Genomic DNA, 26,207 nt, shown 5'->3' with positions numbered 1-26,207 from the left:
CACTCCTCCCTCTATATTCTGATGCTGTCCACATTCAGTCCTTCTCTAACCTGCTCAGTACTTTCCTGATGTTCTATCTTTTCTAATCACCAATACTCACTCTCATCCTGCCTTTCACGGTGCTTGTACTTTCTCAATGCCACTTGTTCAGCTAAAAGCCCATGAGATGCTGGGAAGCTGATTTTCGAAGGAACGAAAAGTAGAAACTTGTGAATTACTCAATAGACAGGGTTTCAGATGCATTATGTTGAGTGGGAGCTTTTCTATTTATTTATGTGGACTTATTGTTTGACGTTTGTTTCAGCTGTGAAATGTGAAAGTCTGGTGATTCCGAGACAAGGGAAAATGGACTGTTCTCATCCTATTGGAACGTTCAGTTACAACTCTACATGTGACTTCAGCTGTGCTGAAGGGTTTGAGCTCCGCGGATCAGACAGACTGGAGTGTGGGTCATTTGGAAAATGGTCAGCGCCCATCCCCAACTGTGAAGGTAATTGATTTTTAAGCATTAAAGAAACATTTGGACCAACTAAGGCAGGCAGGAGATTTTAAAAGCTGAAAAGAGGAATTAGAAGTCACAGTGGGAGCCTGAGCGAGGTAATGAGTAAATTTAACTAGACAATCTATCTCAGTATAAATAAAAGAACTGTGAATTACTAGGAAAACTAGTAATAGTGACAAATAGTGCAGTGACAGTCATTACCTCTGGAGCCCCTGGGTGGAGGGGGAAGACATTTTATACATTTATATAAATTGGGGTGACCTAGATTTGAAAGCCGCGTACTATGATGACACTGGCCATGATTTTCAACTACCTACCAGGTTGTATTCTCTCCACCGAGTCCATGTAACCAAGAAGGTCCAGAGAGAGGTCCATTTGCCTCCAGCCATGCACACAAAATGGGTTAGAGGCCTGAGCATGGGGATTAGATCCTTAAAAGAGTTAGCAGATAGTGGAAAGAGAAACTTAGTTTGAGAAAGTGGATGTAAATGCTGGGTGCAACCTAACACCTACCCAGCTAACCAACTGAGAAAAGGATAAAAAAGCAAGGAAAGGGGAATAGCATGTCTGAGTCAGTCCAATAACTGAATGGATTATTTGTGACAGTACATTACATCTCATCACGGTAATGTATTGATCTCTGCTTTATGACATTGAAGAGAATTATTGCAACCAATTGGTGTCTGGCTCAAATTCTGTGCAAAACCCTACAGTAAAGCTTAATCTTATTGGCAAAAGAAGTCAGCAGTGAGATGAGATAATGGTTATATTTACATGGGGAGTTGTTACATTAGAAAGCAGTGTCTGAAAGAGTGATTGGGTGCCTGAGCAGAGTTTCTGGATTCCAGGACTGTGTTCAGTTCTGGTCTCCTTATTTAAAGAAGGATATAAATGCGCCTGGTGGTTCAGAGAAGGTTCACTGGATTGATGCTTGGAATGAGCGGGTTGTCGTATGAGGATAGGTTAGACAGACTGGGCTTATTTCCGCTGAAGTTTAGATGAGTGAGGGGTGACTTGATTGAGGTAAATCTGGACCGAAATGCTTACAATGGGTAATCCCATTGACAAGCAGCGGGAAGGTAGAATCCCACTGACAGCGAATGGTACGTGGCTGGCGGACCGGAAAATCCAGCCCTATGATTTTCTCTCAGAGAGTTTGTGCGACTCTGGAACACTCTGCCTCAGAAGGTGGTGGTGGTGGGGTCAGTGAATACTTTTAAGGCAGCGATAGATAGTCTCTTGTGGGATAGGAATCAAAGATCATCGAGTTTAGATGGGGAATGTGAAACTCAACTAAACAGAGCAGCCACGATCTGATTGAATGGTGAGGCAGGCCCGAAGGGATAGTTCTGCTTCTAGTTTGTATGTTCATATGACAACAGAGGCAGGTTTTCTCCTGATTTCCCAGCTGATGGGCAGGGCCACCACCTCCGCATTAAATCCCAGCTTACTATCCAAAGTCACATGCTTGACATAATTAACTATGCATTATATTTGATATTTCAGCTTTAAAATGTGAAGCACTCGAAATTTCCAACCCTGGATTCAAGAACTGTTCTCATCCTATTGGAACATTCAGTTACAACTCAACATGTGACTTCAGCTGTGCTGAAGGGTTTGAGCTGCGAGGATCAGACAGACTGGAGTGTGGGACATCAGGAGAATGGTCAGCGCCCATTCCCACCTGTGAAGGTAGAGTGTGACATTATACTAACAAATCCATCCACATATAATTAGCCACAGTCCACCTGGGACTGCAAGGATTTCTCTGTTCACTATCACTCCTCCCTCTATATTCTGATGCTGTCCACATTCAGTCCTTCTCTAACCTGCTCAGTACTTTCCTGATGTTCTATCTTTTCTAATCACCAATACTCACTCTCATCCTGCCTTTCACGGTGCTTGTACTTTCTCAATGCCACTTGTTCGGCTAAAAGCCCATGAGATGCTGGAAAGCTGATTTTCCAAGGAACGAAAAGTAGAAACTTGTGAATTACTCAATAGACAGGGTTTCAGATGCATTATGTTGAGTGGGGGCTTTTCTATTTATTTATGTGGACTTATTGTTTGACGTTTGTTTCAGCTGTGGAATGTGAAAGTCTGGTGATTCCGAGACAAGGGAAAATGGACTGTTCTCATCCTATTGGAACGTTCAGTTACAACTCTACATGTGACTTCAGCTGTGCTGAAGGGTTTGAGCTCCGCGGATCAGACAGACTGGAGTGTGGGTCATTTGGAAAATGGTCAGCGCCCATCCCCAACTGTGAAGGTAATGGCAAATAGAATCTAAAGATGAAAGAGATGTAAAGATAAAAGTGATCTCAACCCAACAAAACCCAACATTTGAACCTGGGGTCCCAGGTTTGTTCTGAGTATAGCAATACTGCAACTGGCATAATTCTATTAAATTCCTGATAATGCTGCTGAGATCATGATGCTGATTCGGAATATAGACTTCAATTTGGTTAATGCACAGGCTTGTGGAATTCATTAACCTGAATTCCTTTGCATCACAACTCAACAAATTCTTCTTTGTATATTTCAGCTGTACAATGTGAAAAATTGGAGAATCCAGATCAGGTTATTGTAACCTGCTCAAAACCAATTGCTCCATTCAGTTACAACTCAACTTGTGACTTTAAGTGCCCGGGGGGATTTGTATTGAGTGGATCAAGGAGTATCAAGTGTGAAGCTACAGGTCAATGGACAACACTGATGCCCGCCTGCAAAGGTAATTTTCAGTTCAAGTGATACCAGTCGAAAAAGTGTTTTAAAACTGCTTCTGAAGTTTCTTGTGTTGCTGATATATTTAGAAATCTGAGAATCATCTCTTTTTAATTCCAAATTACTGTCTCCATGATGCATTAATTTATTGCTGTGTCTTTGTGCATCATACATTTATAGCCGATCTCTCCGAGAGAGATCAATTAATAAGTAGTCTCTCTGTTACAATGATGTGCTTATTATATGACTACCAAAGAGACACATTGAAAGAACTAAAGCGTTTTGAATAATGTTGTCGTAGTCATAGAGGATAGGGGATTAGTTAACTGACAGAAAGCAAAGAGTGGAGATAAATGGGTGTTTTTCTGGTTGGCGATCAGTGGCTAGTGGTGTGCCTCAGGGATCAGTGTTAGGTCCCCAATTGTTTACAATTTACATAGATGATCTGGAGTTGGGGACCAAGTGTAATGTACCAAAGTTTGCAGCTGACACCAAAATGCGTGGTAGAGTTAAGTGGGCGGAGGACACTGAAAATCTGCAGAGGGAAATAGATAGTTTAAGCCAGTGGGCAAGGGTCTGGCAGGTGGAGTACAATGTTGGTAAATGTGAGGTAATCTATTTTGGTTGGAATAACCGCAAAATGGACTATTATTTAAACGGTAAAAAATTGCTTGCACGTAGTTGTGCAGAGGGACCTGGGTGTCCTTGTGCATAAATCACAAAAAATTGGTTTGCAAGTGCAGCAGGTAATTAAGAAGGCAAATGGAATTTTGTCCTCCATTGCAGGAGTGATGGAGTTTAAAAAGAGGGAGGTTATGTTGCAGCTGTATAGGGTGCTGGTTAGGCCACACCTGGAGTACTGTGTACAGTTTTGGTCACCATATTTGAGAAAGGATGTACTGGCACCGAAGGGTGTGCAGAGATTCATGAGGTTGATTCCAGAGTTGAGAGGATTAGATTATGAGGAGAGATTAAGTAGACTGGGACTATACTCATTGGAATTTAGAATAATGAGGGTAGATCTTATAGAAACATAAAATTATGAAGGGAATAGATTAGATAGACGCAGGGAGGTTGTTTCCACTGGTGGGTGAAACTAGAACTAGGGGCATAACCTCAAAATTAAGGGGAGGAGATTTAGGACTGAGTTGAGGGGAACTTCTTCACCCAAAGGGTTGTGAATCTGTGGAATTCCCTGCCCAGTGAAGCAGTTGAGGCTACCTCGTTAACTGTTTTTAAGACAAAGATAGATACATTTTTGAACAGTAAAGAAATAAAAGGTTGTGGTGAGTGGGTGGGTAAGTGGAGCTGAGTCCACAAAAATATCAGCCATGATCTTATTGGATAGCGGAGCAGGCTCGAGGGACCAGATGGCCTACTCCTGCTCCTAGTTCTTATGTTCATACCATGTAAGATACTGAAGTTCCCAGAACAAGTCCGCCTGATGTGTTTCCACCCTGCTAGAGATTTCACCGACAAGTCTACCTGTAACTTTAGCCTTGCTGAAGGTTTTGTATTAAAAGGATCCAAGAAGCTGGAGTTTGGAACTATGCTCAGCCTTCATTTACTATCCCTATTAGAAAGTGTGCCCTTTACAATCTTTGGCTTCAATATTTCATCCCTCTCAGATTATGTAGAAGTATAGACATTTTCTTAGCATGGCTTAACAAGCAGTGATCATTTACACTCAGTTCTTGGTCTTTCATTTCAGCTGTGGAATGTGATGTTCCAAACATTCCTAGAAATGGGAACATGAACTGTTCCCATCCAATTGGAAACTTCAGTTACCTTTCAGCTTGCGACTTTGGCTGTGGGGAAGATTTCTTATTGAATGGCTCCGTGAGTCTGCGGTGTGAGGAATCTGCAACATGGTCTGCACCAATACCAGCCTGTGAACGTATGTTATTTCAGTGGAAAGCCTTCTTACTAATCACATGCCTTTGAACTAGTAAAATATTGGAAATTATTTCATTTTAAAATTGAATAATGGCATTATTGAAATATTGTGTGATGGATTTAATGCTAGTTTTTCATCTGTTCTTAGATTCTGCTGCACGTCCATTGTCTGAAAGTTATTCACCTGTATTAACAGCGACAGCTGTTGCGTCTGGTATCTCCGCTATGACACTGATAGCTTGGATAGTGAGACAGCTCAGAAAGAAAAGTAAGTATACCTCAGACGATCGTTTTCTATTTGTAAAGTTTACTGTATACGTTTTGATAAGATTTCAGCTATTCCTGTTTGACCAGAAAATACTGCATGATGTGTCATGGCCTATCTGGGCTTCAGAGAACATCCCTGTTCTCTAGATGTTTAGAGTGGCACAACTCTATTCACTGACACGACACACACAAACGTAATTTGCTATCACAGTTATTGTACCATAAAATAATTCTTGTTAATCCCATAAAATAACTCGTTTCCCATTGGATTCCTTGAGTTTGAACCCCAATATGGATTACTATTTAAATGTTATTCCCTCAAACACAATTCTCTGGCTACTGTTGCTCTTCGCTGGATTTTTAGATTCTGTGTTTGCAGTTGTGTCTTGTGCCCATCTCAATGCATGGGAGTGGGACGTGTTGGGAGGAGGCAGTGGTAGATGTCACATAAATGTAAAGAGACACATCTTGTGGAAGCATATTTCCTTCAGGTTATCTCCAACCAACATTGACTGTGTTGAGTTGCAGAAGTCTGCTTCAGACACCACTCTGGTACTCGGAATGAAAAAAACAAACTTGATGAAGGGTAACAGGTGTGGGAATCCAATGAGGGAAATCTGGGCAAAAATACAACCGATGAACTAAGTCACAAAGTATAAAGAGTAAAAGCTATAAAGATTGAAATCATTCTGTGATGTTATTTACAAACACCTCAACAAGTTCTTTGTCATTTTTTATTTAAATGGCAGTTGGGGAAATGTCACACAATTGTGCGGGTGTTACTAATGTTGATAATTGTCACCATGAAGTCTGATTCCAACACTTTACTGGCTTATTATAAACAATCTGCAGATGAGAAGACTCTTGTAAAAACTGACTACGTGCTCACAAACACCTCTTGCTCAGATTGCTGTACAGATAAACATTGAGGGTTTCCTGCTGTAAGGGTGGAGTCTGTCCTCAGATTAAAATATATGAAGAGTAAAAGCCATGTTGGTCAAAAACAAAATTAACAATAAACAAAATAAATAGGGGAGGGGTGGGCTGCACTTTAGCACATTTCCCTCACTGGGTCCTAGGTCTAATTCCAGCCAAAATAGATAAGCTGAAAGTCTTCTTTTTCTCTAGAATTCAACATGTTAGAATGGTCCACAATACAGAACTGCCCATAATATGACATAAAGTAACCATCTCACTGAGCAAGTCTTTCAGGTTAGGTTGCATAACAAAATAGCATACAGCATTTTGGGAGAAGATTTGTTCTTTAGTTCGTTGTTCTAGACCTGTCCTGGAAGTGCTCAGTAATAATGTTGGGTGTGTACATTTGAAACATATTCCATCTTCCTGTACTGATTTTTCTGTCCATGTAACTTATAAGACAGAAAACCACAGCACTACAGAAATGCAAATTCTCTAAAAGCACTTCCTGAAAGTGCTGCTTCAGGAATCAGCTTCTATTTAGAATGATCCAAAATCATATGAACTCCTCATGTTTGTCATACAAATTTTCCATCTACATTTAAATATCCCTTTCGGCTGCTGATTTTATAATTGAGGCAAGTGATCTGGCTCTGCGTAACAGCCTGTGACAACCTGTGGACATTTCTACATTTAGTGTGTGGTGCAACAGGTGTCTCACTTTGCACAGGGATCCTGGAGGAAGTGAAAATGGTACTTTTGAGCAGCTCTAACCAGTGACAGTCAAATACAGCAATAAGTAATTTGCCCTAATTATAACAATTTTAATGGTGGTTGATTCACTGTTGCATGTAATTTGTTTTGTTGTTAGAGTGTTTGAATATTGAGTTCTCAGTATCGCAATGAGCTAAGTGTCTTGTCTTGAAAGTTCCTTCTGAGAAAAATAAAATCAATTAACTTACATCCTTCTTTACGTTTTAGCGCAAGCAAAAAAGTTTTCACTTTTAAGGTAAGAATTTGCAATTTTAAAAATTGTTAGTTAGAACTAGATGTTATTCTCTTCTGCATGACCTGTGGCTTTATGTAAACTCTGTGTAGGTGACGCCGGGGTTGTAATTGCTGAAAAAGTATTGACTGGATTTGGCCATTAAAGTTGAAACCATTCGCTGCCATCTCAGCCGCAGATGGCACCATGCAATGTACACTGAGTCTTATAAACCAAGACGGTGTCCGCATCATTCCAAGCCTGTGCTGGGTTAACAGATCTTAGCTGGAGTAATGTAGAGGTGGACCGAGCAAGGGCTGAGAAACACAATCAGTTAGAATCACTGCACAATTATGTGTGGGCATGGCACCCCTGGGATTTGACCAGGATTTGACCATGGTCTGCTTGGTTAAGCACCTCAACAAAACTTGTTGTCTAAGCTCACAGGTTAGAACTGGCAGCCAATAATCATTAAACCATACACAGTTAGCACTGTAAGGTCAAGACGGAAAAATATGCAGTAAATTTTTAAAATTAATTTATTGGACACAAATGTAATTTAAATTTTTTATGCTAATTAAAACTGTTTTCTTTTTACAGCAATGAAAATCAAGATAAAACATCAGGAACGTACAAGATGAATGATGAATGTAGTGACAACATGTGCTGAGGTGAGACACCTTGGGCGGGATTCTCCCCTACCCGGCGGGGCGGGGGGTTCCGGCGTAATGGAGTGGCGGGAACCACTCCGGCGTCGGGCCGCCCCAAAGGTGTGGAATTCTCTGCAGCTTTAGGGGCCAAGCCCTCACCTTGAGGGGCTAGGCCCGCGCTGGAGTGGTTTCCGCTCCGCCGGCTGGCGGGAAAGGCCTTTGGCGCCACACCAGCCGGCGCCGAAAGGTCTTCGCTGGGCGACGCATGCACGGGAGCGTCAGCGGCCGCTCATGGCATCCCCGCGCATGCGCAGGGGAGGGGGTCTCTTCCGCCTCCGCCGTAGTGAAGACCATGGCGAAGGCGGAAGAAAAAGAGTGCCCCCATGGCACAGGCCCGCCTGCGGATCGGTGGGCCCTGATCGCGGGCCAGGCCACCGTGGGGGCATCCCCCGTGGCCAGATCGCCCCGCGCCCCTCCCCCAGGACCCCGGATGCTTGCCCGCACCGCCTTGTCCCGCCGTTCAAAAGGAGGTTTAATCCACGCCGGCGGGTCGAGGGTTGACAGTGGCGGGGCTTCTGCCCATCGCGGGCCGGAGAATCGCCGGGGGTGGGCCTGCCGACCGGCGCGATTCCCGCCGAATCTCTGGTGGCGGAGAATTGGGGACACGGCGGGGGTGGGATTCACGCCAGCCCCCGGCGATTCTCCGACCCGGTGGGGAGTCGGAGAATCCCGCCCCTTATCATCATTAACCATAATTAGATTTTTCTGCTGTGACCAGTGAGATAACTTCATGGAAACCTTCAGCAGTTTCTGATAAATCCTAAAGATGATTTATTCTTTTGATTCTAAGAGTCGAACCGTGTAGGACAGCATGCCAGATATCTCTAATTGTGTTTTGCATTTCTTATTACAGGTCTTTCACAGCTTTTATTGTTCAAAGAACAGACAAATAAGAAAGGATTGGCGATAATTTTCAAGATTTGCTTCTTCCACATTCCAACAATTTGGAACAGAATTCAGTTCATTGTCTTTAATTTAGTTAACACCAATTTTTCCTCTTTCTGAATGACAAGTGCCAATGACAAGGCAGTATAGCTTACTCTACAATCCATCATGTGAAGATGCAGATTCTTGTCTTGTGTGTTTACCACCACAGGATTAAATCCAAAGACTGTCGCTTTATGGGTGTTATATTAATGACAAAATTGACAAAAACATAAATGAACAGTGATGTGATAGCAATAGACCATTTGAAAATGAAGCACTTCTGCTTTAAGGATACAAAAGTGGTCCCATGATTGGTATCAAACTATTTGTTACTTCAGTGATATGTTGCCAGAATTGATGATACAGAGCTACAGTTTTGCACAGTTTGTTTGTTGTATAGCATTTGTGTATTACGAGTAGCCTCTGTGACTTGTACATAAAATACAAATCCACTCAGGGACGAGGTAATTTATTTGCCGTAATGGCCAAATGTGTCTAATGTGATTTCAAACAATGCACTAGTAGAAAAACCAAACAGAGTTATTTTTTAATTTCTTTGTCCTATCCTTCAGTTTTCCCTCTATATCAGCATTTTCTATGAAGTCAGGATAGCGGCCTACATCTTGGCCTGCTCCTTCGCCTCTGTATCAGGACGATGTCCTCGTTTACTTTTTCCCGCCTTCAAAGTCCCTGTCCAGTGATCTTCTCAGGAAGTTGTGAGCAAATTGGTGCCCAAGCTTCCCAATGCCATGACTCAGCGTGCCGAAACCCACTGCTTCATCGGTTAGGTTTTGTGAAATTTGACTTCAACAGACCTAAAAATGAACAAGTGTGATTTCGGCTCAATTCATTAGAACACTCGTGGAACAAAATATTTAAGTTATTAATAATGAAGATGATAATCTATAGAACAATAAACTGAAAGTAAGGTGGTCAAATCCCTTACTGCAAACAGATTAAAAAACAAACTCCATTTGGTATGGTAATGCAAATGATTCTTTTGGGAATTGAAGTGAAACTGCGCAATGACCATTGAATATTCTGTAATGTTTCTTTACTCACTCTATCTGTATATGTTGGTTAAATGTGTGGGTACACCGTTGATATTTATTGTTGATTTATTTAATTTCTCCCTATGGTTGAGATATTACCCAAAGGGTAAATGTTAGATTTGCATAATTATCTCATCAGACAAACTACATTTATGATGTGTATTACAATTGTGGCTTGCTGTTATTTATATGGCTGTTTACCTGTGTCAGGCCATTTATAATTCATGGGTTGTCCATTCCCATTTTGTTTTGTTGAGCTGAAAGGAGTTAGTCCCCCTCAATCTGAAAAAATAATTCTGACATACACTTGTGTGAAAATTAGGGGGAAATGATTTTCTCACAAAGCACTGCATCTGATCACTTACTGGCCCCCAATATCATGATTTTGGGAGAGCAATTTGACAAGATTTAAATTGTTGTCGACAAGTTGATGACAAATCTTCATGGAGAAATAAGCCTGTTGGGGAGCCTGTTGCAGTTTGAATGATCTTAGTAAAGCAATACAATATTATTCCATATGAAAACTGAAAAAAGTTTAATTCCCCTGCAGTGATATCCTTCACCATAATAAACACAATATTTACATAAAGAAAAAAAGCCACAGATTGGAAAATCTTAATGCATCATTTTATACAGTGCTCACTGGAAAGTATGAGTATTTTAAAAAAAAATGTTTTCAAAGTGTTTTCATATATAAATTAACATCATTGTACATGAGGATTAGATAATTTATTTGTTGATCGGTTGTTAATTAATGTATTAATTTCCTAATTGACATGTTATTCATTTCTAATTTCTAATAAAATGTAATGCTGGCCATAAACTGGTTGTGCTGTCAATTGCCTTCTTAGATCCCTATAGGCTGTACACAGGCAAGGCCTTTAACTGTTTTGAGTCATTCGATTAATATTTTGCCCATTGTTAATGAGCAAGTTTAACCCAACACACCAATTAGATCAGTTGGCCAGCCCATATCATGCAAAACCAAAAGATTGCTGTTTTGGTTGTTTAATTATAGGGGGGATTTCCAGCCATTTTCACCAGTGGGATGTTCTGGTAATTCTTGGTGTAAACTAAATCACCCACCACAAACATTCTTTCAACATTATTTGAATCGTGCTGTCTCTTCTGTTCATTTTGTTTAACCTCCAAATCCCTGCCAAATTTGTAAATATAAGGGTCCAATCATGGTCTAATGTGTTTGCCCATTAGCAGTAGGTGTAGCACCTATTGTGGAGTGAGGCGTAGCATGATAGGGGAGTAGGAACCGGGCCAGTTTGAGTTGCAAAGGAGCTGAAGACTGCTTTTTCATGGCGGCCTTCAATGTTTGGACTGCTATCAGCCAGTCCATTTGAAGTACGGTGATAGGGAGCTGTTCAAAGATGTTGAATACTGTTGGTCCTCATAAAATGTTGGAATTCTTCACTTGTAAAAGCAATCCCATTATCTGAGACCAGGGTGGCGAAAGCCTGTCGCAATTTCTCTACTGTTGCTGATGTCATGGACTTCATTTTGTGTAATTCCAACCACAGAGTGAGCAGCAACTATAAGCAAGAAAATGGAGCCCATAAATAGGCCAGCAAAGTTTATGTGTAGTCTTACCCAGGGCAACCTGGCCACTTCCAAAGGTGCATGATGATTGCAGACGGCAAGAGTTGCTGCATTTGGCACTGGTCACACTGTTTGACCAGATACTCCATGTTGATATCCATCCTGGGCCACCATAACTGCATGTGGGCATCTCCAGTTTTGTCATCCCCAGATGGGAACAGTGTAGTCTCTGTAACAATAGCTTTCTAGCGGGGGTGGGAATGATCACCCTAGCTCCCAACAATAATACGCTGCCTTCACAACTTAATTCATCTTTTCTTACCAGAAAGGGCTGCAGAAACTCATGACCAACCTCTCGAAGCACTTCATTACGACTGAAGTCTGGGCCTTCGGCGGTAGTCATTGAGACACATTGCCTGGTTCTTCTTTGGCACCGGTATGATGGTGGTCTTCTTGAAGCAGGTGGGGACCTCGGAGCGGAGTAGGGACAGGTTAAAGGTGTCCACGGCCACCTCTGCCAGCTGGTCCATGCAGGCTCTGAGTGATAAAACAGGGATCCCGTCCAACCCCATCGCCTTCCGAGGGTTCACTTTAAGGAAGGCCAGTCTGACTTCGGAAGCTGTGATGGTGGGCAAGGGTGTGTTGTGGGCTGCTGGGGCACTCAACAGCGGATCGTTGGTTTCTTGCTCGAACCGAGCATAGAAACCAAAATGGGTCAAAATGGACCAAGAGTCTGGATGATTGTAGAACTAATTTAATGTGTTCAATGGTTCTTTCTGATGCCATTTCCATCTCTGGTGTTCTTGAGTAGGGTGTATAACAATGTGGAAAGATTGGGAATAAAATGACCATAATTGTTTACCAATCCTAAAAAGGATTTCAATTCTGATGTATTTTTAGGGCCGGTGCATCTTTAGTCATTTTGATCTTCTCCTCCCTCTGGTGCAGCCCTTTAGTGCCTACCCTGAATCCTAAGTACATCAATTCCTGAGCTTGGAAAGTACACTTTTCGCCTTTCAGCCTTACTCTGGCCTTTTTGAATCTCTTTAAGACTTCTTCAGAATTTGCTAGTTGTTTCTTTGGAAGCAGGGGCGATAGTGACGTCAAAGGGGCATCTTGACAAATACATGAATAGGATGGGAATAGAGGGATATGGACCCCGGACGTGTAGAAGATTTTAGTTTAGACGGGCAGCATGGTTGGCGCAGGCCTGCAGGGCCGAAGGGCCTATTTCTGTGCTGTACTTTTCTTTGTTCTTTGTTCACTTCAGACATTCCTGTAATTCGTACATCATTTAGATAGACAACCACCTTTGGTCGGTCTTGGAGTAAACTCTCTATCGTGCGCTGGAATATTGCACAGGAAGATCAGACTCGAAAGGGTAACTGAGTATATTGGCATAAGTCTTTGTTGGTGTTTATGGTAGTGAATTCCCTGGAAGTTTAGTTTAACTTTAATTGTTGCTACACATGATTCATGTTAAGTTTGATATAAGTTAAACCTCCTCTTTATTTGGTGTGTAAATCTTCAATTCTTGGTACTGGGTACTGATCCAATTTGGCTGCCTGATTCACAGTTAGTTGTAGTCCTCCATATTCTGATGGTTCAATATGGCTTCACCACTGGCACGATGGGAGCCGCCCACTCTGAAAATGTCCAGGTTTGATAATACCTAATTCTTCCAGTCACTTGAGTTCAGATTCAACCTTCTTGTTGTAACCCACATGAGACCTACGGGGCCGGGCCGAAGGGAGAAGTGACTGCGGGATGGTCCATCCGCCCACCGCTCTGTTAGAACTGGCTGCCCGCGCTGGTCCCACACCTTTTTTGTGAAACTGCCCTCTGATGACTGTCTGCAGGTGAACTGCGTTGCATCACCCAAAATCGCCCCCATTAGGGTCACGGTTTGGGTCAATGGCCATCCATTTCTGATAGAGTTAGATACAGGTGCCACTGCCTCAGTTGTTGGAAGATATAGTTTTGAGAGGCTCAGGGTGAGAATGCAGCTCCTGTCCTTGCGGGACACCAAGAACTGCTGGCTGTAGCGGGGACACTGGTGACCCTGGTGGTGTATGGGCAGCAATCCACTTGTTTGCCCCTGATCATAGTGAAAGGTGAAGACCCCAGTCTGCTGGGCCGCGACTGGCTACAATGCCTCCGCATGGATTGGCAGAAGACTTTCCAACTGGGCTAAGGAGGCCTCAATGCCAAGGAAAAGGTCCACGTGGACCCTACGGCGCAACTGAGGTATTTTCGTGCTCACTCAGTTCCTGATGCACTATTGCCTAGGTGGTGGCAGAGCTCGGTCAGCTTGAAGGCCTGGGGATCACCCGGCCGGTGATATTTGCAGACTGTGTGTTACCGATCACCGCCCTCATGAAGCCCCATGGCACGGTTCGCCCCCGTGGCAATTAGAAATTGATGGTGAATAGGCCTCCAAGCTGGACCGGTATCCAATGCCATGGATTGAGGACCTGTACCTTGATTAGGCCGGAGGTCACTCATTTATCAAGCTCGATATGAGCCACATGTCCCTCCCATTGGAGCTGGATGTGGAGATTGAGCTGCTTGCCCAACAGAACAAAGTGTGCCAGGAGCAGCAGAACTCCCACCTGCGGCACCGCTTCATCCCCGGGAGTGGCCGGGTCAGCCGTGAGTACGTCTATATGCCAATTTTTCCATGTTCCTCCTCCTCATCGAAGTGCATTCCAAATAGTTGGGCATCCACAGGATGTCGTCCATGACTTTGAGAGCGACGATCGAAAAGCTCAGGCTCTCTTTTAGCAAGCATGGCATCCCAGAGCTACTGGTCTCTGATAACGGAACACCGATTACTAGTGGGGAGTTCGGGAATTTCATACGGATGAATGGAGTGCGCCATATACGCACTGCCCCATATCACCCCGCTTCTAATGGGTGGAACCAAAAGAATGGTGCAGACGTTCAAGCGTGGCATGAACAAGCAGACTTTGGGGTTCCTTGGCACGCTACCTTTTCTGTTACTGCTCCATGTCGTGCACCGCCACCAACGTGGCACTGGCAGAACTTCTAATGGGAAGTTGGCTTTGAACTCACCTCAGCCTGGCATTGTCCGATGTCAGTGGGAGGGTATGCTGCAGACAGGAGCAGCTGGGGCATTGTCCTGCTGAGCAAGTCCCACCTAGATGATTCGTACCAGGTGGCGGGATCCATGTGCGCAACGTCGAAGACAGCGCCAAGTGAGTTCCTGGCATTATCATTCAGCAGACCAGGCCTGTGTCGTACTGGGTTTGTGCGCAGGACCGGAAATTGAAGAGGCAACTCGATCACCTTCGCAGTAGGAGCCCTGTGATGTGCAATCCACTTTTGGACGACCGGCACATCCCTAGGCTGCCCCAGAGCCGGCATCTCCGCATGCGCCATCCGACGGGAGACTTGACGCCGAGATGCAGGATGCTGAGGATTCCGACTCTGCAATGGAGGTTTAGTCGCTTGTCGTTTCCAATGGGGAACCTCTTGATGACCAACCACTGACGGTGGTGCCGCCGTGTTGTTCGACGAAGAAGTGCCGGTCGCCAGCTCGCTACGTGCCACCTGGCCCTGCTACGTGCCACCTGGCCCTGCTCCGCTGCCCGAGAGGCAGCAATGGGCTAAGAGGTGCAGAGACTCTCTCCCTCCTCCTTTGTCGGACGAATTTTCAGACTTTGGGGAGGGAGGAATGTTATAACCCACACGGGACCCATGAGGCCAGGCCGATTAGGCTCCATGTGAGAGGCAAAGCCGCCTTATCAGCAGGAGAGAAAACCAAGCCCGACTATGAGCTGGCGCGGTATTCCCACCCAGGACCTGTGTACATAGTCTTTTCATATCTCTATAAATAAAACTTTCATTCCTGATGCTTCCCATGTGGCTACTTCTGTGAACTTTTAATACTTCTCTTTCAAGGTGGAGGTCAAGCTCTGAAAAACTTGGGCATGGCCTCTGGATCCACATAAATCTTTGCTTTAAGGCCCTTTATCTTGCCTAACTCGTTTTGAAAAACTTCCTGTTAAGATGTCCTGAGCGCCTCCTTCGGTAATTTGAAAGATCTCCAACCAATGTAATTTAATTTGGTGGATCCAACCCCGGCCCATTGGACCTGCCCCTTGCCCTCCCACCACTAGTAGGGGCAGTTGAGTTGAGTTGACCGGTCCCAGTGGCATTGTGGTTGTTCCTAGGATTCTTAAAACTTCCCCAGTATAAGTGGCTCGCCTGGCCGACGTGCTTCTTATCTTCAGGGGCTGGACCCCATCTTGCAGATAATGCTACACCTGCTCACCTACAGCTGTAGTGGGGGCCTCTGTGTTCACCTCCATTCTAAGTGGCTGACCATTTACTATCACCACAGTCATAAATAAATATAAAAGTGTTGCCCACTTTAATATTGTTTGAGCTGTATACCTCAGCTTCATCTTCAGGGTTATTCTCAACACTATATACTGGAGTTGGATTTTTGTTTTTACTGACCTGCTGTGGGCTTTGCCTAGTCTTGCATATCCTTCTAATATGCCCCCTTTTGTTGCAGCATAACATGTAGCTTCCCTGAATTTATCTAATTCCTGGAGGTGATCGCCCCCACACTGGTAGCATTCTTCATAGTTCCTGGTCTGCGGACAAAATTCTCTATATCTCTGCACTCTTTTTTGTTCTGAGTTCCTTTGCTCCATGGTTGCTGTACCATTACGACTGCCAGCGGCTTCCTGTAAACCTGGTAGACCTCGTCTGCTTACATGCTCTGCAACTCCATCGTCCCCCTCCCGGTGCTGTCCATGGCTAGGGCAACCTCTAATTCCTTCTTTAAGGTAATCTTTGACTCTGCTAGAAATTTGTTTTGCATGGCCGTGTCATTAACACCGCAGACCAGCCTATCTCTCAACATGCCATTGAGTGCAGACACAAACTCACATTACTCAGCCTTTTGTTTTAGGTGCACCACAAATCCTGTGATAATCTCCCCTGGGGCCCTTGTTGTCGAATTGAACGTATAATGCTGCATTATTATTGAGGGCTTCAGGTGGTAGTGACCCTTGACTAACTCCACCAACTCCTCAAATGTTTTGAAGTCGGGAGCACCTGGAGTTGTCATATTTCTAATCAGGTTGTAAGGGGGAGCCCCACAGGCCATTGGTAAAATTACTTGCTGCTTTTTCCTCCCCCTCCCGATGTCATTTGCCAGCATTTGTTGGCCATCCCTAATTGCCCTTGAACTGAGTGGCCATTTCAGAGGGTAGTTAAGAGTCAACAACCTTGCTGTGGGTCTGAAGTCACATGTAGGCCAAATTGGGTAAGAATGGCAAATTTCCTTCTCTAAAAGACATTAGAGAACCAGATGGGTTATTTAAGGTCACCAATAATGAGACTAGCTTTATATTTCAGATGTGTTCAATGAATTCAAATTCCACATCCGATGAAAGAATAAAGAGAAAAAAAAGGTCTTGGAATGGGTATTCCAGTGACATGCCTTGTCCGCATAGTGGGAGACTGAGCTTCTGGATTACTAGTCCAGTGATATTATCACTACGCGACCGTCTCCTCCCAACAGCCAAACAGGTGCTCTTTTCAAAGCAATGCCAGGAAGCTCGTTCACATGAGGGCCGAAGGAAACATTTCAAAGACAATCTCAAAGCTCCTTGGGAATTAGCTGCTCAATCATCCCAAAATGATGACTCATCGTGAAAAATGGTGTCAAGACATTCCAATCAACATGAGCAGCCACAAAGACAGAATGGCGAGTTAGTCAGAGGACAGCTGCTCGAGCCAACAATCTGCCACAACCACTACCAACTGATAACGGATGACATTACTGTAAGAGAGTCTGTAAGGCTAAGATAGAGCTCATAATACGTCTACAAACCTACGCCAGCAATGGCATCCCACTTCCACCCAATCAACCATGAAGAAGAATCATCCTCGATACAAGGGATTATCGACGATGCACTGAGCTAATGTGTGGCGTCAGGGCAATCGAATGAATGACATAAGCTCTTATCGCAGATTTGGCCTTTTCTCAAATTAGCCTAATAGTAGCTCTGAAAAGGTGACTTGCAGTTCAAATTTAAAGGGATTGATCAATTTAGGCTTCAGGATATTCTTATAAAAGAAATCAATTTAGACTCAACTTTTAAAAGAACCAATTAGTCTACAAGGACTCTGCTCATCAGTATAAATTAATGTTTATTTTCTGTGTCTCCTTGTCTCTTTTGTTCGGTCTTGCTATGAATGTTGTCCGAATTTCCATTTTGTCTGTTTCCCTCTATATTCCACACATACTTTCCCTGGTTATCGCCTTGGTGTTTTATTATGAGTTTTCTTACATTTCCTCGCCTTTTGAGCTTGTCTCTGTCTCCTGTATATCTTACTGTTTTTCAATGTTGCACAGTTTCTGTCTTTCTGCGTGAGCCTCTTTATGTCTCACTTAACTTACAGCAGCAGCAGTGACGGCGGCAGACCTGGGCGGAGAACCCGAGGTACAGCAGGGGGGATAATAAAGGACGCGCAAAGGTAAAGCCTGTCTCACTTACCTTACACCAGCTGCAGTGGGGACCATCGGGGCCACCAATAGTGGCTTCCAGAGGTGACATCACAGTTCGGAACCTAACACGTTTCCAACAGAAATAGAAGGTAAGTAGGACCTGCAAAGTATCTCCTTACTCTTTTTAAAGTATAATATATCAGCTTAAATAAAGATCGGGACTTTTGATTATAATAGAAGTGTTTGAAACGAAGGAAAGTCCCTAGCTTAATTAAATTCTCTTAAAGGGAGTAACTAGCTTAATCTGGAGAGAAGTAATGGGAGGAGACCTCAGACCCATCATGTGCTCCTCTTGCGCAACGTGGGGAATAAGGGACATGTCCAGTATCCCTGATATCCACATGCGCAGGATGTGCGTCCAGCTGGCTAACTGGCTGACCGCATTTCAGAGCTGGAGCTGCGGGTGTACTCGCTGTGGAGCATCCATAATGCTGAGGACGTTGTGGATAGCACGTTCAGTGAGGTGGTCACACCGCAGGTGAATATTTCACAGGCAGAAAGAGAATGGGTGACCATCAGAAAAAGGAAAAGGCAGGAAATGCAGGAATTCCTTGTGGTCATCCCCCTCTAAAACAGATACACTGCTTTGGATGCTGTTGGGGGGGGGGGCTCTCAGGGGAAAGCAGCAACAGCCAGGTTCATTCTACCACGGTGGCTCTGCTGCACAGAAAGGGAGTAAAACGAGCGGCAGGGCTATAGGGATAGGGGATTCAATAGTAAGAGGTACAGACAGACGCTTCTGTGGCCGCATCCAGGATGGCATGCTGCCTCTCTGGTGCCAGGGTCAGGGATGTGAGTGGCTGCAGGGCATTCTGTGGAGGGAAGGTGAACAGCCAGTGGTCGCGGTACACATAGGTACCATGGAAATAGGTAAACGAAGATCTGAAAGCTGAATATAGGAAGTTAGGAAGGAAATAAATTAAAATGCAGGACCTCAAATGTAATAATCTCAGGATTACTCCCAGGGCCACACGCTACCGAGAGTAGGAATAAGGGGAGAGATCAGATGAATGCGAAGTTAGAGAAATGGTGTACAGGGAGGGGTTTAGATTCTGGAGGCATTGACACTGGTTCTGGGGAAGGTGGGATCTGTACAAGCCGGACACACCCGGGCAGACCTGGGACCAATATCCTTCGGGGGGGAAGCTTTTGCTAGTTCCATTGGGCAGGTTTTAAACAGTATGGCATGGGAATGATGGGAACCTAAGGGTAGACTCAGATGGGTCAGATTCAGATCAGGAAAAGGGAGGTGGAACATTAGTTAGCGATGTAGTCAGTAACTTGGAAAGACAAAAGAAACAAGGGTTAAACAGCCTACAGCATAGGAAAGTGACGAGGTTGGACTGTTTATACTTAAATACAAGAGGTATCTCAAACAGGGCAGATGAGCCAAGAGCACAGATAGACACGTGGCAGCAGGATGCTTTTGCTATAACAGAAACATGGCTAATGGAGGGGCAAAACTGGCAGCTCAATATCCCTGGATATGTTTTTTTCAGGCAGGATAGAGTGGGCGACAGAAATTGCGCCGTAGCATTATTGGTTAAAGAATCAATGACAGTTGTGAGAAGTGATGATATACTTAACGGATTAATAAATGAGGCTTTATAAACTGAGCTTGACAATAAAAAAGGGGCAGTCACACGACAAGGAGAAAGAAGAACATATATGTCGACAAATTTCTGCCTGTAGGAATAAGTGAGCATTAATAAGAGACTTTTACTACCTCAATATCAATTGGGTTTCAAACACTATAAAGGGACATTGAGGGTGAAAAATTCAGGTAGTGAGTCCAGGAATTTTTAAAAAAACAATACATGATAAGCCCAATGAGAAGAGACACATTCTGGATTTAGTCTTGGAAATGAAGATGGGCAAGTTTGTGAAGTGACAGTGGGCGACCAGTTCAAGAATAATGACCACAATTCAGTTAGATTTAATATTATTGTGGAAAAGGACAGAGATAAATCAGGAGTTAAAGTTTTGAAATGGGGGAAGGCAAATTTTACAAAACTGAAATGATCTGGCCGATGTGGACTGGACAAGACTGCTAAAGGAAAAAATCAGTGCTAAACCAGTGGGAAGCACGAATAAGTGAGATCCTTATGGTACAAAGTAGACATGTCCCCTCCAAAATTGAGAATGGTACTGCCAAATATAGGCCCCCATGGTTATCAAGCAAAATACAGGGGGAGATTAAACAGAAAAAGAAAGCTCATGATAGTCACAAAACACTGCAGATAACCTAGACGAGTACAGAAAGTATAGGGATCAAGTAAAAAAGGAAATAAGGAAATCAAAGAGGGATGTGAAAAAATATGAGCAAGCAAGTTTAAAGAAAACTCAAAGATGTTTTACCAGTATAAAAAGAGCAAACTGACAGATAAGGAAAAAGTGGGATCCTATCAGAGATGAAGAAGGGAACTTGTGTGAAGATGCAAAGAATATGGGAAGAGTTGTAAACAAATGTTTTCGTCTCCATATTCACAAAGGAAAGGGATGATGTGTATGTAGTAGTCCAAGAGGACCAGTTTGAAATATTGTATAAAATAATCGTAACGAGAGAGGAAGCATTAGAGGAGTTGGGATCCTTGAAAGTGGATAAGTCTTCAGGGCCGGATGGATTGTTTCCTAGGATGTTGAAGAAGGTCAGACGATGAAATAGCAGACGCTCTGAGATTATTTTACAATCTTCACTAGACATAGGGGAGGTGCCAGAGGACTGAAGGAATGCAAATGTGGTTACGTTGTTTAAAAAGCGTATGAAAGAAAGACCAAACAATTATAGGCTGATAAATCTTACTTCAGTGGTGAAAAAATTAGAATCAATCCTGAGAGATCAGATAAACTGCCACTTAGAAAGGCATGGGCTAGTCAAGCAGCACTGGGCTGAGAGGTGGCAAATGGAGTTTAATGCAAATAAGTGTGAGGTGATTCATTTTGGAAGGAATAACAGGAAGACAGAGTACTGGGCTAATGGTAAGATTCTTGGCAGTGTGGATGAGTAGAGACATGTCGGTGTCCATGTACATAGATCCCTGAAAGTTGCCACCCAGCTGGAGAGGGTTGTTAAGGTGTACGGTGTGTTAGCCTTTATTGGTAGAGGGATTGGGTTTCGGAGTCATGAGGTCATGTTGCAGCTGTACAAAACTCTGGTGCGGCCGCATTTGGAGTATTGCGTGCAATTCTGGTCGCCGCATTATAGGAAGGACGTGGAAGCATTGGAAAGGGTGAAGAATGTTGCCTGGTATGGAGGGAAGATCTTATGAGGAAAGGCTGAGGGACTTGAGGCTGTTTTCATTAGAGAGAAGAAGGTAAAGAGGTGACTTAATTGAGGCATACAAGGTGATCAGAGGATTGGATAGGGTGGACAGTGAGAGCCTTCTTCCTCGGATGGTGATGTCTAGCAAGAGGGAGATAGATATAAGACAGATGTCAGAGGTAGGTTCTTTACTCAGAGAGTAGTAAAGGCGTGGAATGCCCTGCCTGCAACAGTAGTGGACTCGCCAACACTAAGGGCATTCAAATGGTCATTGGATAGACATATGGACGATAAGGGAATAGTGTAGATGGGCTTTAGAGTGGTTTCACTGATCGGCGCAACATCGAGGGTCGAAGGGCCTGTACTGCGCTTTAATGTTCTATGTTCTATGTTCTAAGCGTAGTCAGCATGGCTTTGTTAATGGAAGGTCATGCCTTACAAAGTTGATTGAGTTCGTTGAGGAAGTGACAAGGAGGATCAATGAGGGTAGTGCAATGGATGTTGTCTACATGGATTTTAGTAAAGGATTTTACAAGGTCCTACATGACTGGTTATAAAAGCAAAAGCCTATGGGATACAGGGTAACGTGGCAAATCGGATCCAAAGTTGGCTTAGTAACAGGAAACAAAGGGTAATGGTCAATGTGGTGTTACGCAGGACTCAATGTTGGGACCCCTACTGTTTGCTTTATATATTAACAATTTGGACTTGAACAATGTTCAGGTTAGGTGGGTTGGCCATGATCAATGCACCGGGTTATGGGGATAGGCAGGAAGTGCTCCTAGGCAGAGTGCTCTTTTGGAGGGTCAGTGCAGACTCCATGGGCTGAATAGCCTCCTTCTGCACTGTAGGGATTCTATGGAAAAGCAAACTTCAGCTGTCGGGATTCTATGTGGCGAATGATTGGGAAAATACAAAAATTAGCTCTATAGAGGATAGCTGTAAGCTCCAGAATGATCTAGATTGGAGTGGGCAGATGGAGTTGAACTCTGATAAGTGTGAGGTAATTCATTTAGGGAGGTCAAACAATAAAAGGGAATAAACAATGAACGGGAATATACTAAGAGGGGTAGATGAAGTGAGAGGTCTTGGCGTGCAAGTGCACAGGTCCCTAAAGATAGCAGTCCAGGTAGATACGGTTGTAAAGCAGGCATGTGGAATGTGCTCTTTCATTGGCAGAGGTATAGAATACAAAAGTAGGGCTATAATGATGGAATTGAAGACGACAGTGGTGAGCCCACAACAGGAGTATTGTGTGCAGTTCTGGTCACCACGTTGCAGGAAGGAGGTGATGGCTATGGAGAAAGTGCAGAGGAGATTTACTGGAATGTTGCCAGGGCTGGAGAATTGTAGCTGCAAGGAGGTATTAGAGAGGTTGGGACTGTTTGCCTTGGAACAGAGAAGGCTAAGGGGTGACATGATTGAGGAATACAGAAGTGTAAGGGGCAGAGATAGAGCAGACAGGAGGAATTTGGCATAGAGTCCAACAAATAGGGGTCATAGATTCAAGTGAAGTGGCAGATGGATTACAGAAGACGTGAGGAAAAGTATTTTTATGCAGAGGGTAGTCAGTGTCTGGAATTCACTGCCTGAGTTAGCGGTGGAGGCAGAGACCTTAACTCTTTTTTAAAAGTACCTGGATTTGCACCTGAAATGCTGTAAGCTGCAGGGTTGCGGACCGGGTGCGGGAAGATGGGATTCGAAAGGGCACCTGGGTGTCTTTGGATCGGCATGGACAAGACGGGCCGAATGGCCCCCTCGGTGCTGTAAATTTTCAAAGATTCCATGCTTATCACTCTCTGTTGTTCTGTGTGTATGTCTGCCTGTAACACACTTTCCTTTTCTGTCTACGTGTTTTCTACATTACATTGGTTTTCCTGTGCTTCTGTGTGCCTGAATAACAACGAGTGAAAATAGATCAAATTAATTTAAGCTGCTAAATAAAATCCTCACTGATGTCACTGCACCAAGGGAGTTACGACGGGCCGAACAATGCTGGTTCAGAGGTGGAATGGGGGGGGGGGGGGGTAAAATCAGAATGGAAGTCGTTTACAGATTTGACAGATGGCGGTTGTCATGGAGAACAGACTTCACACACTGACATGGCAGAAGAGCAATTAAGATACTTAATAGACTTATTGACCGGGGGCGCGATTCTCCTGAAAAATTTCTAAGTGTTGGAGCGAGCGGGATCTGCCGCGAGCTTCCCGCCGCTCAGGCCAGCGAGGCTGGCAACGCTATTCAACATTAATTGGTCCACTTAACGAGGCCTCACGGGTTTCTTGCCGCAAATGAAGACTCATCAGCTGATTGGCCGGGACCGCGCTCGCCAGCCCCCCTGCTAACAAGGTCGATCAGCACTTGCTCAGCCAACCCCAGCCAGCTCATAATAATGGCACCGAGGTGACCGGCCCCAAGATTCGGGGATGCTGACCTGGGGAGGCTCCTAGACGCCGTGGAGGCCAGGAGATATGTCCTGTCCCCCCGAGGGCACCAGAGAGTCAGCCAGTGCTGCCTGGTATGAGGTGGCGGCAGCTGTGAGCTCGGGGAGTGTGACCAGAAGGACTGGCCTCCAGTGCCGTAAGAAAGTCAACGATCTAGACCGGGCAGCATGAGTGAGTAGAAACCAATGCCCCCCCCCCCCCCACCACCACCAAGGGAGCACCAACCCCCAACTCCCCATTTGACCCCCAACCCTCCCTCCACCCCCTCCCCCTTCAATGTCCCCCCCAACCCTCCCTCCACACACACCCTCCCACCACTGTGAACCACGCATGCGGAATAATGATGCCCTCTCTGTGTCGCCTCAGGAAAAGCTTTCCCATAATCGTCGGGAGAGGGCCCAGACTGGGAGAGGCATGCCGGAGTTAAGAATCCTCACCTCCTTCGGGGAGCGTACACTGGGGACCGGAGCATCGGAAAGGGTGCCAATCCTGTTCTGAGCCCGGAACCCCGCTATTGGCAGCGGAAAATCCAGCCCCAGTACTCGCCTTGGTAGGCTGAATGAAATGATTGATGCCTTTGTGACACTAGATCCAAGATCCCTTGGCTGCTAACTTCCTCTTTGATCTCCATCCTGGCTCAGTCAGACGGGACGGTGTCCTCCTCTTGTGTTTCAGGATGAAGTGCTGACTTGTCCTGACAGCCTGGATTGGAATCTGCAGGGTGGTATCACTAAACCGCTGAGCTACCGTGTGTTGTGTTGGGTGCTCTGGATCCGTGGAACACATACAGGTCACCAACACTTGAAATAGTGCAACACTGTTTTATTGAATCATTAACTGTTGTAACATACTCTGACTGTGGGTTAATACAATACTAGCTTTAACTAAGGACCTTTGCCTTGTCCTAACCAGTCGATGCACTCAGCACATGGTGAATGTCTGTGTTACAGGCTGTGAGCTCTGTCCTACTAGCTAGCTGCAGCTCGAACGAGCGGGAACTCTGATGCCCCCTGTCTTTATAGTGCGTGTGCTCTAACTGGTGATTGGCTGCGGTGTTGTGTGTGTTGTTTGGTCCCACTGTGTGTCCATCAGTGTGCGTCTGCAGCATGATATACTGATGTATATTATGACATCCCCCTATTATAAAAGAATGTACATGTGTGGCAATAAATAGTGTATGGTGAGAATGTCCCTGACTACGTGTGTGCGAAATATTTACAGGACTACGTACATGGGAACTAAGCCATTTACATGGGAAGGTGCCTGGTGCAGAAAAACAGTATGCAACAAGAATAACGAGATGAACACTATATACAAACCATGTAAAATATCAAACGGAAGAACAGAACAAATCAGAAAGTCCATAAGTCCACAAAGTTCACAAATTAAGTCTCTGAGGTGGCCAACGAATTCTGGTTGACCGCCTCAAGGGTGGGTCGGGAGCAGCCGGCTGAGGAGCAGGCTGGACTGCGTCAGAGTGAGGAGGATGCAGAGTGACCGGGATTTCTGCATAATCCATGGCAGGGTCAGCAGGAGGGCAAGGCGACAGTGGAGGATCACGTAGCAAGCATGGAACGAGACGAAGGGCGCGTCGATTGCGGCGTAGAATGGAGCCATCCGGTAGACGAACCAGGAACGAGCGGGGAGCCACCTGCCGAAGGACAACAGCGGTTGCAGACCAGCCACCATCTGGAAGATGGATGCGGACGTTGTCATCTGGAGCCAGAGCAGGGAGATCAGCTGCACGGGAGTCATGAGCCGCCTTGTGCTGTGCACGAGACAGCTGCATCCGTTGAAGGACCGGAACGTGGTCGAGGTCGGGGACATGGATGGACGGCACCGTCGTCCTCAGGGTACGACCCATGCGCAACTGGGCTGGCGACAGGCCAGTGGACAGTGGGTCGGAGCGATAGGCCAGCAAGGCGAGGTAGCAATCGGACCCAGCATCGGCAGCCTTGCAGAGGAGCCGTTTGACTATGTGGACGCCCTTCTCCACTTTGCCGTTGGATTGGGGGTACAGGGGACTGGATGTCACATGTGCAAAATTGTACCTCCTGGCAAAGTTGGACCATTCCTGGCTTGCGAAGCAGGGGCCATTGTCCGACATAACCGTGAGTGGGTTGCCATGTCGAGCAAAGGTGTCCTTACAGGCCCGGATGACTGCAGACGATGTGATATCGTGCAACCGTATCACCTCCGGGTAATTTGAAAAGTAGTCCACGATCAGGACATAGTCTCTACCCAGCGCGTGGAACAGGTCGATGCCCACCTTGGTCCAAGGTAACGTGACCAACTCATGGGGCTGCAGGGTCTCACGTGGTTGGGCCGGCTGGAAGTGCTGACAAGTGGGGCAGTTGAGCACTGTGTTGGCGATGTCGTCATTAATGCAGGGCCAGTACACTGTCTCTTGGGCCCGTCG

The 26,207-nt window shown here is 45.0% G+C and overlaps 1 protein-coding gene across 1 annotated transcript in view; it reads left to right on the top strand.

Moving 5' to 3' along the window:
* The window catches only part of LOC140427353 (P-selectin-like), a 136,462-nt gene that overhangs the window by 15,839 nt on the left and 94,416 nt on the right, over window positions 1-26,207 (top strand). The window contains exons 9-16 of the mRNA XM_072512903.1: window positions 305-490; window positions 2,009-2,194; window positions 2,586-2,771; window positions 3,048-3,233; window positions 4,938-5,123; window positions 5,271-5,390; window positions 7,289-7,316; window positions 7,893-7,960. Coding sequence (XP_072369004.1) covers window positions 305-490; window positions 2,009-2,194; window positions 2,586-2,771; window positions 3,048-3,233; window positions 4,938-5,123; window positions 5,271-5,390; window positions 7,289-7,316; window positions 7,893-7,960 — 1,146 coding nt within the window. The remainder of the gene's footprint in view (window positions 1-304; window positions 491-2,008; window positions 2,195-2,585; window positions 2,772-3,047; window positions 3,234-4,937; window positions 5,124-5,270; window positions 5,391-7,288; window positions 7,317-7,892; window positions 7,961-26,207) is intronic.

The sequence above is a fragment of the Scyliorhinus torazame genome, chromosome 7, assembly GCF_047496885.1.
Source record: "Scyliorhinus torazame isolate Kashiwa2021f chromosome 7, sScyTor2.1, whole genome shotgun sequence".
NCBI classification, from domain to species: Eukaryota; Metazoa; Chordata; class Chondrichthyes; order Carcharhiniformes; family Scyliorhinidae; genus Scyliorhinus; species Scyliorhinus torazame.
This window is presented reverse-complemented; position numbering and strand designations above follow the sequence as displayed.